This window comes from Choloepus didactylus, chromosome 11 (genome assembly GCF_015220235.1).
Source record: "Choloepus didactylus isolate mChoDid1 chromosome 11, mChoDid1.pri, whole genome shotgun sequence".
NCBI lineage: Eukaryota > Metazoa > Chordata > Mammalia > Pilosa > Megalonychidae > Choloepus > Choloepus didactylus.
The window spans coordinates 15,869,839-15,888,347 of record NC_051317.1 but is presented as its reverse complement, the minus strand read 5'-3'; the positions used below and the strand labels follow the sequence as shown (position 1 = coordinate 15,888,347).

Below are 18,509 nucleotides of genomic sequence, written 5' to 3'. Positions count from 1 at the left end.
TATTGAGATACATTCACATACCACGCAGTCATACAAAACAAATTGTACTTTCGATTGTTTACAGTACCATTACATAGTTGTACATTCATCACCTAAATCAATCCCTGACACCTTCATTAGCACACACACAAAAATAACAAGAATAATAATTAGAGTGAAAAAGAGCAATTGAAGTAAAAAAGAACACTAGGTACCTTTGTCTGTTTGTTTGCTTCCCCTACTTTTCTACACATCGATCCATAAACTAGACAAAGTGGAGTTTGGTCCTTATGGCATTCCCAATCCCACTGTCACCCCTCATAAGCTACATTTTTATACAACTGTCTTCGAGATTCATGGGTTCTGGGTTGTAGTTTAATAGTTTCAGGTATCCACCACCAGCTACCCCAATTCTTTAGAACCTAAAAAAGGTTGTCTAAAGTGTGCGTAAGAGTGCCCACCAGAGTGATCTCTCGGCTCGTTTTGGAATCTCTCTGCCACTGAAGCTTATTTCATTTCCTTTCACATCCCCCTTTTGGTCAAGAAGATGTTCTCCATCCCACGATGCCGGGTCTACATTCCTCCCCGGGAGTCATATTCCACGTTGCCAGGGAGATTCACTTCCCTGGGTGTCTGATCCCACGTAGGGGGGAGGGCAGTGATTTCACCTTTCAAGTTGGCTTAGCCAGAGAGAGAGGGCCACATCTGAGCAACAAAGAGGCATTCAGGAGGAGACTCTTAGGCACAAATACAGGGAGGCCTAGCCTCTCCTTTGCAGCAACCGTCTTCCCAAGGGTAAAACTTATGGTAGAGGGCTCAACCCATCAAACCACCAGTCCCCTATGTCTGTGGTCATGTTAGCAACCATGGAGGTGGGGTAGGCGAATACCCCTGCATTCTCCACAGGCTCCTCAAGGGGGCACTACATCGTTTTTTGTTTTTTTTTTTTCCTTGTTTGTCTTTTTTCTTTTTTTTTTTTTTTAACTTTCCCTTCTTTTTTCAAATCAACTGTATGAAAAAAAAAGTTAAAAAGAAAACAAACATACAATAAAAGAACATTTCAAAGAGACCATAGCAAGGGAGTAAGAAAAAGACAACTAACCTAAGATAACTGCTTAACTTCCAACATGTTCCTACTTTACCCCAAGAAAGTTACATACTATAGCAACATTTCAGTGAACTTGTTCCTACTACATCCATCAGAAATTAACAGACCATAGTCATTTCTGGGCATCCCCAGAACGTTAAATAGCTTATCTGTTCTTCTTGGATTATTGTTCCCCCCTTCCTTAATTGCTCTCTACTGCTAGTTCCCCTACATTCTACATTATAAACCATTTGTTTTACATTTTTCAAAGTTCACATTAGTGGTAGCATATAATATTTCTCTTTTTGTGCCTGGCTTATTTCGCTCAGCATTATGTCTTCAAGGTTCATCCATGTTGTCATATGTTTCACCAGATCGTTCCTTCTTACTGCCGCGTAGTATTCCATCGTGTGTATATACCACATTTTATTTGTCCACTCATCTGTTGATGGACATTTGGGTTGTTTCCATCTCTTGGCAATTGTGAATAATGCTGCTATGAACATTGGCGTGCAGATATCTGTTCGTGTCACTGCTTTCCGATCTTCCGGGTATATCCCGAGAAGTGCAATCGCTGGATCGAATGGTAGCTCTATCTCTAGTTTTCTAAGGAACTGCCAGACTGACTTCCAGAGTGGCTGAACCATTATACAGTCCCACCAACAATGAATAAGAGTTCCAATTTCTCCACATCCCCTCCAGCATTTGTAGTTTCCTGTTTGTTTAATGGCAGCCATTCTAACCGGTGTTAGATGGTATCTCATTGTGGTCTTAATTTGCATCTCTCTAATAGCTAGTGAAGCTGAACATTTTTTCATGTGTTTCTTGGCCATTTGTATTTCCTCTTCAGAGAACTGTCTTTTCATATCTTTTGCCCATTTTATAATTGGGCTGTCTGTACTATTGTCATTGAGTTGTAGGATTTCTTTGTATATGCAAGATATCAGTCTTTTGTCAGATACATGGTTTCCAAAAATTTTTTCCCATTGAGTTGGCTGCCTCTTTACCTTTTTGAGAAATTCCTTTGAGGTGCAGAAACTTCTAAGCTTGAGGAGTTCCCATTTATCTATTTTCTCTTTTGTTGCTTGTGCTTTGGGTGTAAAGTCTAGGAAGTGGCCTCCTAATACAAGGTCTTGAAGATGTTTTCCTACATTATCTTCTAGGAGTTTAATGGTACTTTCTTTTATATTGAGATCTTTGGTCCATTTTGAGTTAATTTTTGTGTAGGGGGTGAGGTAGGGGTCCTCTTTCATTCTTTTGGATATGGATATCCAACTCTCCCAGCCCCATTTGTTTGAAAAGACCATTATGGCTCAGTTCGGTGACTTTGGGGGCCTTATCAAAGATCAGTCGGCCATAGATCTGAGGGTCTATCTCTGAATTCTCAATTCGATTCCATTGATCTATATGTCTATCTTTGTGCCAGTACCATGCTGTTTTGGCAACTGTGGCTTTATAATAAGCTTCAAAGTCAGGGAGTGTAAGTCCTCCCACTTCGTTTTTCTTTTTTAAAGTGTCTTTAGCAATTCGAGGCATCTTCCCTTTCCAAATAAATTTGATAACTAGCTTTTCCAAGTCTGCAAAGTAGGTTGTTGGAATTTTGATTGGGATTGCATTGAATCTGTAGATGAGTTTGGGTAGAATTGACATCTTAATGACATTTAGCCTTCCTATCCATGAACATGGAATATTTTTCCATCTTTTAAGGTCCCCTTCTATTTCTTTTAGTAGAGTTATGTAGTTTTCTTTGTATAGGTCTTTTACATCTTTGGTTAAGTTATTCCTAGGTACTTGATTTTTTTAGTTGCTATTGAAAATGGTATCTTTTTCTTGAGTGTCTCTTCAGTTTGTTCATTTCTAGCATATAGAAACATTACTGACTTATGTGCATTAATCTTGTATCCCGCTACTTTGCTAAATTTGTTTATTAGCTCTAGTAGGTGTATCGTCGATTTCTCAGGGTTTTCTAGATATAAGATCATATCATCTGCAAACAATGACAGTTTTACTTCTTCTTTTCCAATTTGGATGCCTTTTATTTCTTTGTCTTGCCGGATTGCCCTGGCTAGCACTTCCAGCACAATGTTGAATAACAGTGGTGACAGCGGGCATCCTTGTCTTGTTCCTGATCTTAGAGGGAAGGCTTTCAGTCTCTCACCATTGAGTTACTATGCTGGCTGTGGGTTTTTCATATATGCTCTTTATCATGTTGAGGAAGTTTCCTTCAATTCCTACCTTTTGAAGTGTTTTTATCAAAAAGGGATGTTGGATTTTGTCAAATGCTTTTTCAGCATCTATTGAGATGATCAATTGATTTTTCCCTTTCGAGTTTTTAATGTGTTGTAATACATTGATTGTTTTTCTTATGTTGAACCATCCTTGCATGCCTGGAATGAACCCCACTTGGTCATGGTGTATGATTTTTTTAATGTGTCTTTGGATTCGATTTGCAAGTATTTTTGTTGAGGATTTTTGCATCTATATTCATTAGGGAGATTGGCCGGTAGTTTTCCTTTTTTGTAGCATCTTTGCCTGGTTTTGGTATTAGATTGATGTTAGCTTCATAAAATGAATTAGGTAGTGTTCCATTTTTTTCAATGTTTTGAAAGAGTTTGAGTAAGATTGGTGTCAGTTCTTTCTGGAAAGTTTGGTAGAATTCCCCTGTGAAGCCATCTGGCCCTGGGCATTTATTTGTGGGAAGATTTTTGATGACTGATTGGATCTCTTGCTTGTGATGGGTTGGTTGAGGTCTTCTATTTCTTCTCTGGTCAGTCTAGGTTGTTCATATGTTTCCAGGAAATTGTCCATTTCTTCTACATTATCCAGTTTGTTGCCATACAGTTGTTCATAATATCCTCTTATAATTTTTTTAATTTCTTCAGGATCTGCAGTTATGTCACCTTTTTCATTCATTATTTTGTTTATATGGGTCTTCTCTCTTTTTGATTTTGTCAGTCTAGCTAGGGGCTTGTCAATCTTGTTGATCTTCTCAAAGAACCAACTTTTGGTGATATTTATCCTTTCTATTGTTTTTTTGTTCTCTATGTCATTTATTTCTGCTTTAATCCTTGTTATTTCTTTTCTTGTACTTGGTTTAGGATTGGTTTGCTGTTCATTTTCTAGCTTCTTCAGTTGATCCATTAGTTCTTTGATTTTGGCTCTTTCTTCCTTTTTAATATATGCGTTTAGTGCTATAAATTTCCCCCTTAGCACTGCTTTTGCTGCATCCCATAGGTTTTGGTATGTTGTGTTCTCATTTTCATTCGTCTCTATATATTTAGCAATTTCTCTTGCTATTCTTCTTTAACCCACTGATTGTTTAGGAGTGTGTTGTTTAACCTCCAGGTATTTGTGAATTTTCTAAGTCTCTGATGGTTATTGACTTCTAATTATATTCCATTGTGGTCAGAGAATGTGCTTTGAATAATTTCAATCTTTTTAAATTTATTGAGGCTTGTTTTATGTCCCAGCATATGATCTATTCTGGAGAAAGTTCCGTGAGCACTAGAAAAGTATGTGTATCCTGTTGATTTGGGATGTAATGTCCTGTAGATGTCTGTTAAATCTAATTCATTTATCAGATTGTTTAGGTTTTCAATTCCTTATTGGTCTTCTGTCTGGTTGATCTATCTATAGGAGAGAGTGATGTGTTGAAGTCTCCCACAATTATTGTGGAAACATCAATTGCTTCCTTTAGTTTTGCCAATGTTTCTCTCATGTATTTTGTGGCACCTTGATTGGGTGCATAGACATTTACGATTGTTATTTCTTCTTGCTGAATTGCCCCTTTTATTAGTATGTAGTGGCCTTCTTTGTCTCTCAAAACATCCCTGCATTTGAAGTCTATTTTATCTGAGATTAATATTGCTACACCTGCTTTCTTTTGGCTGTAGCTTGCATGAAATATTTTTTTCCATCCTTTCACTTTCAATTTCTTTGTGTCCCTGTGTCTAAGATGAGTCTCTTGTATGCAACATATTGATGGTTCATTTTTTTTGATCCATTCTGCGAATCTATATCTTTTAATTGGGGAGTTTAATCCATTTACATTCAACGTTAAAAACCGTGAAGGCATTTCTTGAATCGGCCATCTTATCCTTTGGATTATGTTTGCCATATTTTTCCCTCTCTCTATTAATATCCTTTATTGTACCCATACCGAATCTCTTTAGTACTGAACCTTTCTCCAAGTCTCTCTGTCCTGTCTTTGTTTCTCTGTCTGTAGGGCTCCCTTTAGTATCTCCAGTAGGGCAGGTCTCTTGTTAGCAAATTCTCTCAGCATTTGTTTGTCTGTGAAAAATTTAAGCTCTCCCTCAAATTTGAAGGAGAGCTTTGCTGGATAAAGTATTCTTGGCTGGAAATTCCTCTCACTCAGAATTTTAAATATATCGTGCCACTGCCTTCTCGCCTCCATGGTGGCTGCTGAGTAGTCACTACTTAGTCTTATGCTGTTTCCTTTGTATGTGGTGAATTGCTTTTCTCTTGCTGCTTTCAGAACTTGCTCCTTCTCTTCTATGTTTGACAGTGTGATCAGTATATGTCTCGGAGTGGGCTTTTTTGGATTTATTCTATTTGGAGTTCGCTGAGCATTTATGATTTGTGTATTTATGTTGTTTAGAAGATTTGGGAAGTTTTCCCCAACAATTTCTTTGAATACTCTTCCTAGACCTTTACCCTTTTCTTCCCCTTCTGGGACACCAATGAGTCTTATATTCGGACGTTTCATATTATCTATCATATCCCTGAGGTCCATTTCGAGTTTTTCAATTTTTTTCCCCATTCTTTCTTTTATGTTTTCATTTTCCATTCTGTCATCTTCCAGGTCACTGATTCGTTGTTCAACTTCCTCTAGTCTTGTACTATGAGTGTCCAGAATATTTTTAATTTGGTCAACAGTTTCTTTAATTTCCATAAGATCATCCATTTTTTTATTTAGTCTTGCAATGTCTTCTTTATGCTCTTCTAGGGTCTTCTTGATTTCCTTCATATCCCGTACTAGGGTCTCATTGTTCATCTTTAGTTCTTTGAGTAGCTGCTCTAGGTGTGTCTCTTCTGGTCTTTTGATTTGGGTGCTTGGGCTTGGGTTATCCATATCGTCTGGTTTTTTCATATGCTTTATAATTTTCTGTTGTTTTTGGCCTCGTGGCATTTGCTGACCTTGATAGGGTTCTTTTAGGGTTTGTAGACCAGTTGAAGTCCTTATCTCTAATTTATCAGATCTACAGCTTCGTGGAGTACACTTTCTCTAACTAACCAGCAGGTGGCGTCCACGAGACACCTGTTCTCCACAAGCCAGATCTCCCCTGCTTAGCCTTTTTGGTGAGTGGGGGAGTGAGTCTTGTGGGGCCCAATTGGTGTCCCAAGCTTGCGTGTGTAGTTGGTGTTGCCTGCCCTGTATGTGGGGCGTGTTTCTGGGCAGTCGGGGAGGGGGGGGTGGCCCTAACAATCAAATCTCCCTGATGATCCTAGAGTTTTAAAGCTACTGCAATAGTCTAATCCTTCAGTTCAGTCCTGCCACAGTTTGTCTCTGCCACTGACCCACAAGTCTTTGGTATTGGCGTATGGCTCCTGAGACTTGCAAGTGGGCCCCTCTCCCAGGCTGTGCACCCCGGGTCCTCTGTTGAGGGATGACTGTGCTATGTCGCAGGTGAGTGCCGTCCCCCCAGGGCAGTTCTGGGCTGCTGGGCTGTGTTGGGAGGCTCCCAGTCTGCTCAAATGATGGCTGAATGGGGCTCTGTTAATTCACACTGCTCCCCCTTCCCAGCTCTGGGACATTCAGCTGAGGTTGCAGGGAAGGCTAATGTCCACGCCCAGTTTTGTGGTGTGTGCCTGTTGTTTGAAGCACTTCCGTCACACTGGGTTGTCTGGGGCAGCTCTGGGCTATGGGGCTGGCGATGGGCAGGAGTGTTTCCTGTCCACCAGGATGGTGGCTGTGAGCGGACACCCCCCTTTTCTTGGGAAGTTGTGTTGTTTAGTGAATTTTCTCAGCCACTGGATTATTGCCTTTTGTCTCAGAGCTCTCTTAGTTCTGCTCTTGACTTGACGTGCCCAAATTTCAATTCTTTGAAGCTTTCTGTATTGAGCTTCTTAGAGTAATTGTTTTAGAAAAAGCAAAAAGGATTTAAAAAAAAATAAATAAATAAATAAAAACGGCCCTCCTCAGAGATCTAATGGGTTATTGAAATGCTAATAGACAAAGCAACCAGGGCCATTAAGGAAAAGTGCCCAGGGCAGAGAGATCAGCCTTGCTTCGGGATTTGCATATGCGCCTCAAGGCCTGATCTCCGCCCTTCCCCTTTCTGTGTTCACCAGAACTCCAAAAATCCTCTGCTTTTATTTTGGAGTTTTTCGTGTTGTTTTTTTTCTATGCCTGTCTCCTCTCTGCTGGGCTGGCTGCTCTCAGAGTCTCTGGTGTCTGGCCTCAGTCTATCTATGGTTGGAGTTTGAATCAGTAGAATGAGTTTCCGGTAAGAGCAGCCACTGCAATTCTCCCTTCTCCTTCCTGGAGCTGACAGCCCCTCCTCCCCCGGGACTGAGCCTGGCAGGGAGGGGCGCGGGTCCCCTGGCCGCAAAAACTTACAGATTTCGCTGATCTCAGCAGTTCCACGTTTTCATGAGTGTTGTATGAAGTATGCCCAAAGACAGATTGCTCTGTGGTGTCCAGTCCACGCAGTTCCTGGCTTTTTACCTACTTTCCTGGAGGAGTAACTAAAACATACAGCTCACCAGTCTGCCATCTTGCCCCGCCTCCTCAACTGGCAATTTTTTAATTGATAAAAACTCAAGATAACAATCAACAATATTATTGCACTCTCGCATTTAACGTGAACATAGAAGGAAATTCTCAAGTGAGAATGGGACTTGCCACAGGTCAGCAATTTGTGACAGATGTGAAAGGAACACTACCATAGTAGGGCATGATGCATGAGACAAAATTTTTAAAAGGAAATGAAATAATTATGTGTTCATTCCATCTTCATGTTCCTGAAGAAGAGAGGACTGCTGATTAAATTGTTCAGTTATCCAAGTGACACACTAGCCTAAATTTAACTAAACTTTTTTGAAGAAGTACAGATAGAAGCCTTAAAAAATGAATCATAATCTAGTTTATTCCAATGTAGTTAGGTCCCTGTTAATAAAGAAGATGCAGTCTAAGAACAGAGTCTGTAGTTAGAAAAGATTGTCAGAGGCTGAAATGAATGTGGATCTTCTCTCAACCTTAACCAGGTAAGACCTTCCTCTCCTTCCCTCCTTCCTTCCCAGAAGATAAATCTTAAACCTGGGAGTAGGGATTTGAAGGACATACCCATGTGTTTTGAGATGGCCTCTGACTTTGTGAAGTAGAGGCAACACAGGAGCAGGTTCTAGTGAAGCTGTCCTGATTCTTAGTAAACAGGGTTATGTGGACTGGCTCTCCCATCCATAAGGAACAGACCCTAGTGAAGCCTTCACTGGTTTATCAAGCACAAGGTAATTTCACTCCTCCATGTTCCCTCAGAAATTTGTGTATCTATCACTTATCATGAAATAGCATAAATCTTTGTATAATTATTTGCATGTGTGTGCACCACAATCACCAAACTGGGAGCTTGAGAGCAGGAACTGTTTTATTCATGTTTGTATTCCCAGTATCTAGCACAGAACCTGGTTAATAAAAGTTAAGAAAGGTATGAATGGATGAAAGAAAGAACTAGCAAATGAGCCTATAGCTAAAGTACTTCTAATTTTCTATAAAGAGATCTAAACCTCCCCTATATAATTAGGAAGGCAGGCTAACATGTAAAAATTCTCAAAAGTTTTATTAACTGAATTATCACTGTACTCGAGATATCTACACCTACAATCTACTTTCGACACAGATTTCTTTTTCCTTTACCCAGTTAAAAAATCTCTTAGTCCTCAGTGAACAAGCATAGTTCTTTCTAGGCTAAGGAAACATAAATTGCAGGAATCCATACAGAATGGCTGATGAAGTTTCAGTTCAGTTTTTGAAGAAGGAAGGGGCTTATCTTTTATCCAATACCAAATATTCTTTTTTACCAACTGTATTCCTATAAAAAAACTGGAGCCAATGAGGCCTGGGGTGATAATCATGCATTCATTTAATTCAACAAATATTCATTAAGCAACTAACATGTGGCCAGGCATAGTGTTGGTGTGAAATCAAACATCAGATACATAGAGAGTTATATGGAAGTATACTGAAGATGTTCTAAATGTCAAAATTCAGGTTAGTAAGCAGGAGGTTAAAGTCTGCAACATCCAGTTATAAACTGTCAGTGAATAGAGAAGATTTATGAAAAAGGCAGAGCTCTAATATATCAAACTGTGAATAAGGTATGGTAGAGACTACCCAGTCACCTGTTTCCTCTGCCTCTGGCACACAGCTGGATTATATTTCCCAGCTTCCCTTGCAGTTATGAGTGGCTAAGGGCTGCCCAATGGCTAAGAGCTACCCATTTCTGGGGCTGGTCCATAAAAAAACTCACACATGATTCCCCATGACCTTTCCTCTTCTGCAGGCACACTGGTACAGTGGCCTTGGATGCCACATATTGAAGATGGCAGAGCATTAGGGTAGGAGAAGCCTGAGTCCATGAATCACCTCTTGGAAGAGAGACATCTACTGACCAGATACACCCATTTGGAAATTTACATGGGTAGAAAATAAACTTTAGTTGTTTTTAAATCATATCTAGTATTATCTAATCATTACATGATGTACAGAGAATAATTTTAGATCTACAGTAACTTAGTATGACAGGAACATGAGAAAAAATAAATTATACTTTTAAGCAATTCCTGCAAATCTCCCACCACCCACTCCCAGAGAGGAGGAATCCACTGGATATGCTGAATGGACAAAAGGTACAAGCAGACTTTTGTTGTGTGATTAGTATGAATGGTGAAGAAGCAGAGATTAGAAGAAACTGAGGACAGACCAAATTTCTCTACAAGAAAAAGCTGTGTGGAGGTAGTAAGAAGGAGAGGACCGGCATGTGGCTGGGGTGAAAGAAACAGGGGTGAAGAGATAAGAGAGAGAAATAGAGCAAGAAACATGGAGCCAGAAGTAGGGAATGGAAAATCTGGAAGCAGCATTAGGCAATTACTAAGAAAAGTGGGACCCTGGAGACAGAGAAAGGTAATCAGAAAGGAGCCTCAAGAAGACTTACTATATGTTGAACCATGCGATTCTTCTTTCCCTGCCACCTCAAGAACACCTGCAATAGAGAACTATATCACTTTAAAGGAATTTTTGAGCCAGGTTAGTGTTTCTCATGGATATGACATTATGCCATAATGGACCTAAGGGCAGAAACAAGAAGGACACCTTCTTTTTTTAAAATTTATTATTTTTTTTTTTATTTTAACAGTATCAGAATCATGGAGGTTTTTGTCTTGTTTTGTTTAAGTAAGAAGAGGTGTATAAACCAAAATAGCACCATATATCTACTATCAAAAAATTTAAATAGTGGTAAATATTTTTAACTAACAATTTACAAATTCAGGCTTGAGAAGTAAAATGTAGATAAAATAGCCTAACCAGAAAGTCAGCAGAAGTATAAAGTGATATTTAAAAGCCAGGCTAAAATAAATATTTCTATCAAAGTTCTAAAAGCCTTTTAAAATTGAATAAATAAATCTGAATGTGTAACATAAAATGAGGATGCCAGCATAACTGTCATCAAAGGCATTTGATATATGAAAGGTATCTAAAGAGAACTCTGGACTATCATGCTAAAAGTTCTTTCAGATACTAGAAAAAGGAGAAGAGCTGGGGATGTGGCATTAAATGTGAGAGACAGAGTAAGCATAATGCACGAGACATAAAAACAACACCAGGCAAGAAAGGTAATATCTATTCTATCAAACAAATAGTAAAATTATTTCATTTATATTTATTCTTTCTACAACCACCTCCTGAACTCTCTGACAGCAGAGACCATGAAAATGTCTGTGTATTCTGTCCCTAGCACAGAGCTTGACCCATTATATCAGGTACTTACTAAACATTGGGTAGTGGTTGGTGGTGGGGCATGTAGGCAAACACTGGAATTTACTCTAGACTAAGAAGACATTTGAAATGGAAATGTTCACTGAAATGAGGGAGACTACCAAATTACATTGCCAGATTTCAAATAGACTGATTAAACATGATAAAATGAAATAAAACTGTGATGGGAAGAATCTAAAAGAGGACCAATGATTTCTTACTAGAACAAAAAGGTCTAATAGAATACACAGTAAAATGAAATAAGCTTGATGGAGAACCAAATATTGGAGAAAAACTACTAAAAAATTTATGAATTCTATATATGAAATTTCATGCTGTAATGATCACAACGTATCTAAATTTAAGATTGTTACTAAAGAAAAAAGGCAAAAAATTCACCCTGGGGTTATTCAATTTTTGAAAATGTAGATATTGGCTAGGGAAAAAAAGGCTGATAGGGATGACTAAAATAAAAAGTTCCTAGAAAAATGAAGCTTGTAATGCTAAAAATCCAGAAGAAAAAAATATGCCTCAAAATCAGAAAGTTGCTATGGCTACGTGGCCATTTCAAAAAGAGCCCACTGAAAGGGAAAAGTTTATTTTTGAAATGAACAAACTTGCCCAAATGTGTAAAACAGAGATGCCACCAAGGATTATAAGTAGGATGCAAATAAGAACTACAGTCCAAAAAAAATTGAAGGAGCTACATCTGAGGGACCCCAAAGTCAATACTAATTTACTCTTTAAATACTTTTAAAGCAAGAAGAGAATGAGTGGAATTACTTAGTCATTACAGTATAAAAGGTACATGAAAAGAAAACAGATTCACTAAACCCCTTCCTACTAAATAAGACCTTAAGAAGATTTCTGAACCCTTACTAATTTTCAAAGCAGATAGGTTAAGAATATTAGCTCAACAATAGTAATGACAAGTTTACAAAATATTCTGATCCAAATTGACAAAATGAATGTAAATAAATAAGTAGAGCTGGGTAGCATGTATTTAAGAATTACAGATAAACTCCAAATAGAATTGAGAAACTAGTAGATTAATTAGGAACAAATGGCATCTCTATCAGAGCATTTTTGGGTCTTCAACATAACCCCCAAGTATTGGAAGTGGTGACTTTGGACACAATGACTTGCCGAGCATGTTTTATACACCCGAAAAGCTGGTGATTTTCTGTAAGAGAAAAATCATACCTAACTACTTAGGGAGAACAATAGCAGATAAATCTCATCATTAATTATTATAATATATACCTAGGAAAATAATTCCCAATTTATGCTTATAAGATAATGAGCTCTGTTCATCATTTGAGATCCAATAAAGGAATCTTTACTAACACTAGATATTACCAGATATAAGGGATATTATAAATAAAGCAAACAAACAAAAAATAATTATCTTGCCTCAGATTTGATTCCTGCTGTGTATGGCTCTGAAATGCTTCGTATAATTCTGCCTGCCACATTTAAGTACAACCTCATGGATTCAAACACCCTACCAATGTTAGAAAAAAAATTTCCAATTTCTACCCACCCAATAACTTTGCTCTAGTTTGCATAAAATTAATATTATTGTATAAAACTAGTAGCTGCCTCAAATAGAACATTGAGAAATCTGTTTCTGGGAATGGAAAATAACACAGCATTTAACGGCTGGCAGAGGCAGATAAAGGGGAGGCCTTGGAAAGAAGAATAAAAAGAAGAAACGTATTATAAAAACAGAAATCAAAAGTAACTATGCAGACAAGTAAAGATTTTACAGTAAACATAGATTGAAAAATGGGATTAAAGGAGATGCTACTGATAGTGAGGGGTGAGAGTGCCTGTGCTGGGAGAGAACAGGGCTATAGGATCAGGTTTCTGTATCTCTCTCGAGCCTAGACATCTTGAATATGGCTTTGTTGCTATCAACTGGTAAAATGATACATGGGGAAAAAACAATGAAAATACATAAGATTCTAATAACTCAATTTCCAAGATACCTAAACTTTTCAGCACATAGGAATGGCCTTATTACAGGAATAATCTGAGGAGGTGGAACCTGGAAAGAGAAGCAATTTTAGAACAAGCAATAGCATTTAGTGAAATGTATAATGCTCTTCCTAAGAGGTGGTTAAAATGGGTTCTGGAAAAACAAACCAATGATGATAGCACTATATATAACAAGTTATTAACTAGGTTCTCAATTTTGGGTTCTTAAAAGCAAAAGACAAAAATGTTGTAAAGAATTGATAATAGAGGAAAAATTTAGGGAAAGACAATATGAATCCAAAAAAATACTTGGTATAAAACAGATTACTTCTATTGCTTTTCTAGAGCAATTAGAGAATGATCTTAACAGATCAGTCATCACTAAATTCCAGACACAATGCCTCATAATCCCATTAGCAAGGCATTCTTTCATGCTGATAGTAAAAAGACACTTCTATTTCCTACTGAATTACTTCAATCATTTCCTGCAGTATCTGCCTAATCTATGTGCTCATCTTGATTTCCTTAAAAGGTCTGAGGTTTTACCCATGAATATTTGCTACTCTTGCAAACCAAGTGCTTTGAAATCTACTGAAATTTTTCCTTCTCCAATTTAATTTGCTCACTCTTTCTCTTATTTTTCTTAATTTTGCTGTTTTAAATTCTTAAGTCAAATAGAAATGAAATTTCTACAGATAAAATTTTCAAGCAGCTATTTAAAAAATTAATAATCTACTATAAAATCAACTCACCAACTGGATGAGTGATGGTGTTCTGTAAGCTGGGAATAACCACAAAGTAGGTAGGTGAGCAATAAGGATAAATTGTTGTAGGATTTGTAGAGATGATATTCTGTGTGGTACCAGAAAATACATTGGAAACACTTAGAGGGAAGCGTTTTCGCTTCCCCAGACGAGGCTGATAAACCCAACCTATAGAAGAAGATAGACTATTTTTAATTTAAATGTATAGACCTTATTTAGCCTTTAGCCTTTAAATAGTTCTTTTCACACTAAAAATACTAAGCACTTCAAAGATTTTAAAAATACGTTATTGTCTAAGGTATCTTTCCCAGCTCTATGATACTACCACTGTGCATTTTAACATACATATCCATACATCTCCTAACTAGTGGCCAATCTTGTAATCCATAATTGGAAGAGCAAGGTCAAATGTCTTATATCCAAAAACATATTGAATTTGTAGTAGAATCAGCATCAAAGCCATTGAACTTGAATCCCGAAGCCTTTCCTCTAAATACAAAAAACAAAGTCCCAGTAAGACATTATTCATCAGCTCCTGTTTCCTTGTCTGAATCTTACAGTGCAATGGTCACTAATGACTGGTTACTATTTTTATGCCTAGTTCAGTAAGAGTCATTCTTCTAGAATTGGCAATCTCCAACTCCACAAGAATCCAGTTTTCTTCCATGGTCAGAAGAGTGCAATTGTGGCAGCTGTAGCCACTACATAACCAAAAGAACCATTGGTTCCCTATATTTACTGCCTTTGATCTTACCCTCTAGAACCTCTCTGCTCATATTTCAGGGAAAAAACAAAACAAAACAGTTCTTTTCCCACCATGCAGTCATGTTGGCCACACACTGTGCATTTACCCAAGCTTAACCTCAATATCCTCACTGCTGGGGAGGAATCAGACTCATTCCAAACTGCATTTTGATTGGGATAAATATATATATTGGAAGGCAGGACTATGCTCTGATAGCCATAAAATATTAAAGTGGAGCACGATGCTAATCTCTGCCTTCTCATTGCCTTTAAGTGTGCACTGCACAGTTTTTTCTAATGCTATGAGTTTAACACCTCATTTTCTAGTATACTTGCAAAATTATAGCCTAGAAATAAATCTCAGCTTTTCCCAGTCATCCAAATGAAAATTAAGGGAACTTTATTATATGTTACCGTGTGTCTGAAAATAAAAACAATTCAGAGTAAGCAAGAACTCTGGAGCTTCAAATTTATTTCTATGTAACGACAGTAAAACTATATATCCTGATTTGCATTAGTTGATAAATATGAGACCAGATATCCCCCTGCTTGTTTCTATTTAAGTAAACTTATGCCCACTATCAATTCAATCATTACTCTAATATTAGCCATTATTCTCTATTGTACGTACCAGATTAGAAAAAAAATTACACATTCTTGCCTTTCAATTTCAACCTAACCTAACCTTTATCTAAATAAATTTAAAAGAAATTAGAAAAAGGCTTTGTTCATTTTGTTTGATTACCAGGAAATTCCTCTCTGTGCTTTTCTTTAATCTTTTGTGCTTCTTCATAATAGGGTTTCTTTTGTTCTTCACTAAGTTTGTTCCACTCTAACCCGAGCTGGACACTGATTTCTGCATTGTTGGCTGCTGGGTTAGCTTTGGCTAGTGCTGGCCGGTGGATCCTTGCCCAAACCATAAATGCATTCATGGGTCGCTTCACATGACCGTTTCTGTCCTTACTGAAGGGTGTATCTGGTATTCCTACATGACAAAAATCAAGAGACTAAATTAATGTGCCACACCCACACAATTTTAAAGTGAAGTGCACCTCCATCTATATTTATTTTTTACATGTCTGGAGAAAATACACACTTCAATATAGCCAAAGAACTGTTGGTATTCCAGAATTCCTTATAACCCCTGCACTCAGCATTCTAAACTGTAGCTTAGAATGAATCTCCTTTTCCTCGAAGAGAATATGCTACTTGAAGACACAATAAACTGTTGGCTTAGTACTTCTTTGAACTCTATTAATACCTCTAAAAACAATTAACATTGTTTATTTCCCATTAAAAGTATTCTATCACTAGAGGGCAGGAATGATGAATTTTTCAAGACCTAAGCCTAGCACTAGATAGGTGCTCTCTAATTGTTTAAAGGAACTCATTTATATGCCACTGTAAAGCCCATTCAAGCAAAAATACTTATAATACTAAATTAGTTGTATCCCACTAGGAGGATGAAGCCCCTGTCAAGGTGGTCATCACTAGTCCCATGTTCTGGACGAAAAATAAGAGAAAAATAGTAAGAGTGACTCGTCGAGAGTCACAGAGCCCATTGAAATTACAATAAGGGAATTGACTAAATTCACATCTCTTATTTGGTCATCAAAAACAAATGTCTATAAACTTCCTATATTGTTTCTCTTTATTTTGGGGTTACTTGATGTATAACATAAAAAAGCTGCAAAGGATGAAATAATAGTACAAAGAAAGCTTTTCCTTTCCTTTAGAAAATAAAAACAAAGTTTAAAAAGATAAAAGCAAGAGATGGGGAAGAGGGAAGGACCAGAAAAGAAAATAAGAACAAAACAATACAAAAGTTAATGAAAAGGTGAACTGAAGATTAATATGACTTCCGAGATATTTACATGCACAGTGTTCTGTCTGAGCAGAATCTTAAGCTAAGAATTTGCTAAGTACATATTTGGAAATACTAGATAGAAACAAAATATTTATTCCCTGCTTTAAGTATAGACATTTCTTTGGAAAGAATTTTTTTTCTAGCTTATTCTACAGTATTTTAACATTTCTATAAGTCCTTAGCTTTAAAAAGAAATACTATAAGTGTTAAATTTAATCATGTAGTTTTCTCTTCAAAAAATGTTTACTGATCATTTTTTAAAAGATAGCTTCTATAATGCCTATAAACTTTCCTGTTTTAATTTTAACCATTTTTCTTCATTAAACTCCATTTTTTCTTCCATTTCTTCCAGTAAAAGTATATGCTGCTCTAGTACATTTTTAACGTTGATTACTTGTAGCATTTAACTGAGTTTTGTTAACGAGAATGTTTATATTTTGTATATAAACATTGGTTATATCTAAATTTCATCACTTACTGGGTCTTAAAATAGATTTTTAAAAATACTGTGGAATCCTGAATTTGTTAGTGTATTTTATTGGTATATGTACAAGTCAATCAGAAGTGATACCTGTGAGGACTCTGCCCTGACAACAATCAGTTCCATGATTTTATTTTCCTAGTATAGGCTTCTGAACTGCTGACATGTCATCTACGGGGCAACATAGACAAAGTTTTGAAAACCAGATTCCCCTGCCGTCTAATACCTGCATCTGAGGGAAGTACGGTGAGCGGGACATCTTTGGTTTCAATTTTTACAGAAGGTTCCAATAAGGACTGCATTTTAATAGGCACTGATGTCAGGGGGACCTTGGTCAATCGTATCAGCTCTGAAGGCGGCGGTCCCTGAAATTGGATCCGGGCCCCAGGGGGAACAGTGTGGAGAGTCAAAGGGATCCTGAGATCTTGCTGATGAGACCCAAAGCCGCTGGACGACTGAGCCAGGATGACCTCCTTGCTGCCATGGACCAAGCCATTGGATGCGTGCTCCGTACCGAGCCTGCAATCCTCACGGAGCCTCTCGGGCTCCTCGGTTTTGATGACTCCTTCTCTGATCGCCGCCAAACTTTTACCTTCGCTGACTTTAGCTATGTCCCTCATGACCTCCTCCGCCTCCAACTGGCCCTTCTTTTCGTCCCCTCGGCAGTTGTCGAGGGCCGGCCCGGTAACTTCAAGCATGGTCGCCCTGGAGGCCCTGGGGCCCGCCTCGACGATCCTCCTAGATCCCACCGACAGATCCAAGCCCAGCCCGGTATCCTGCTTCTCCGCCTTGATGAGCAGCGCCCAGGCGTGCACCGGGTGCAACTCCGGCTTACAAGAGGCACCCTCGGCAGTCTCGGCGGCCGCCCGAAAGGAGGTGCCCTCGACCGGCAGCGAGGGCGGTGGCGGCAGCAACCGCGCTTGCGTGGAGGAGGCAGCTACCTCCTCCCGGGTCTGAGGCGGTGGTGGCCCTGGCGGCACCACCAACATCTGCTCCGGCTTCACCTGCAGCAGTCGCCGTGCCGCCGGCGGTATGCCCGACGCCGGGGCGTCACCCCGCGACGAGGCCACGGTAGCAATGGCAGCCGCGCACGCGGTGGGCGGCGACGGAGCAGTCTCGGCGGCCGCCCGAAAGGAGGTGCCCTCGACCGGCAGCGAGGGCGGGGCGGGCCGCAACGGGCGCGGCGGTGTAGACCGCGGCAGTTGGCGCGGCTGAGACGACGGCTCCGGCCTGGCTCTCTCCATGGGGGGAGGGGGACGCCCCGACCTGACCTCCGCGGGGATTGTGAGCTCAGCCGTTTGTTGGCGGCCTTCCCCCTCCCCGTTTCGGTTAAGACCCTTCCAAGACCTTTGCTACCCAGAATCCTACGCGGTTCAAAATGCAGCCTCGGTCTTGGCCTCGCCCAATCACAAGCGTCCCAGCACTCCTGGCCCGCTAATCACAGGCGCTCTCTCTGGCCCCTCCCTCCTTGGCTCTTGCCTCGTGCGGGCCATCGAATCACCGGCGATGGCTGAGACTGAGGCACGTGTTACCCATTTTCCCCCTCTGACTCTCCCTCTCTTCCGACTCTGCCTCTCTTCCGGAGTTCTCTTCCAGCCGTTGTCCATAGTTAT

The 18,509-nt window shown here is 39.2% G+C and overlaps 1 protein-coding gene across 2 annotated transcripts in view; it reads right to left on the bottom strand.

Annotated features, from left to right (window-relative positions):
- SOX30 (SRY-box transcription factor 30) overlaps positions 1 to 18,140 on the bottom strand; it is a 42,296-nt gene extending 24,156 nt beyond the window's left edge. The window contains exons 1-4 of one of the 2 annotated variants that reach the window (XM_037799514.1): positions 17,784 to 18,140; positions 17,123 to 17,750; positions 15,294 to 15,533; positions 13,793 to 13,972 (exon numbers count right to left, since the gene is read on the bottom strand). In XM_037799514.1, coding sequence (XP_037655442.1) covers positions 13,793 to 13,972; positions 15,294 to 15,533; positions 17,123 to 17,750; positions 17,784 to 18,140 — 1,405 coding nt within the window. Of the gene's footprint in view, positions 1 to 13,792; positions 13,973 to 15,293; positions 15,534 to 17,122 lie in introns of both variants that reach the window. The other variant, XM_037799513.1, reaches the window with a different exon arrangement.
- Between the last annotated feature and the right edge of the window lie 369 nt (positions 18,141 to 18,509).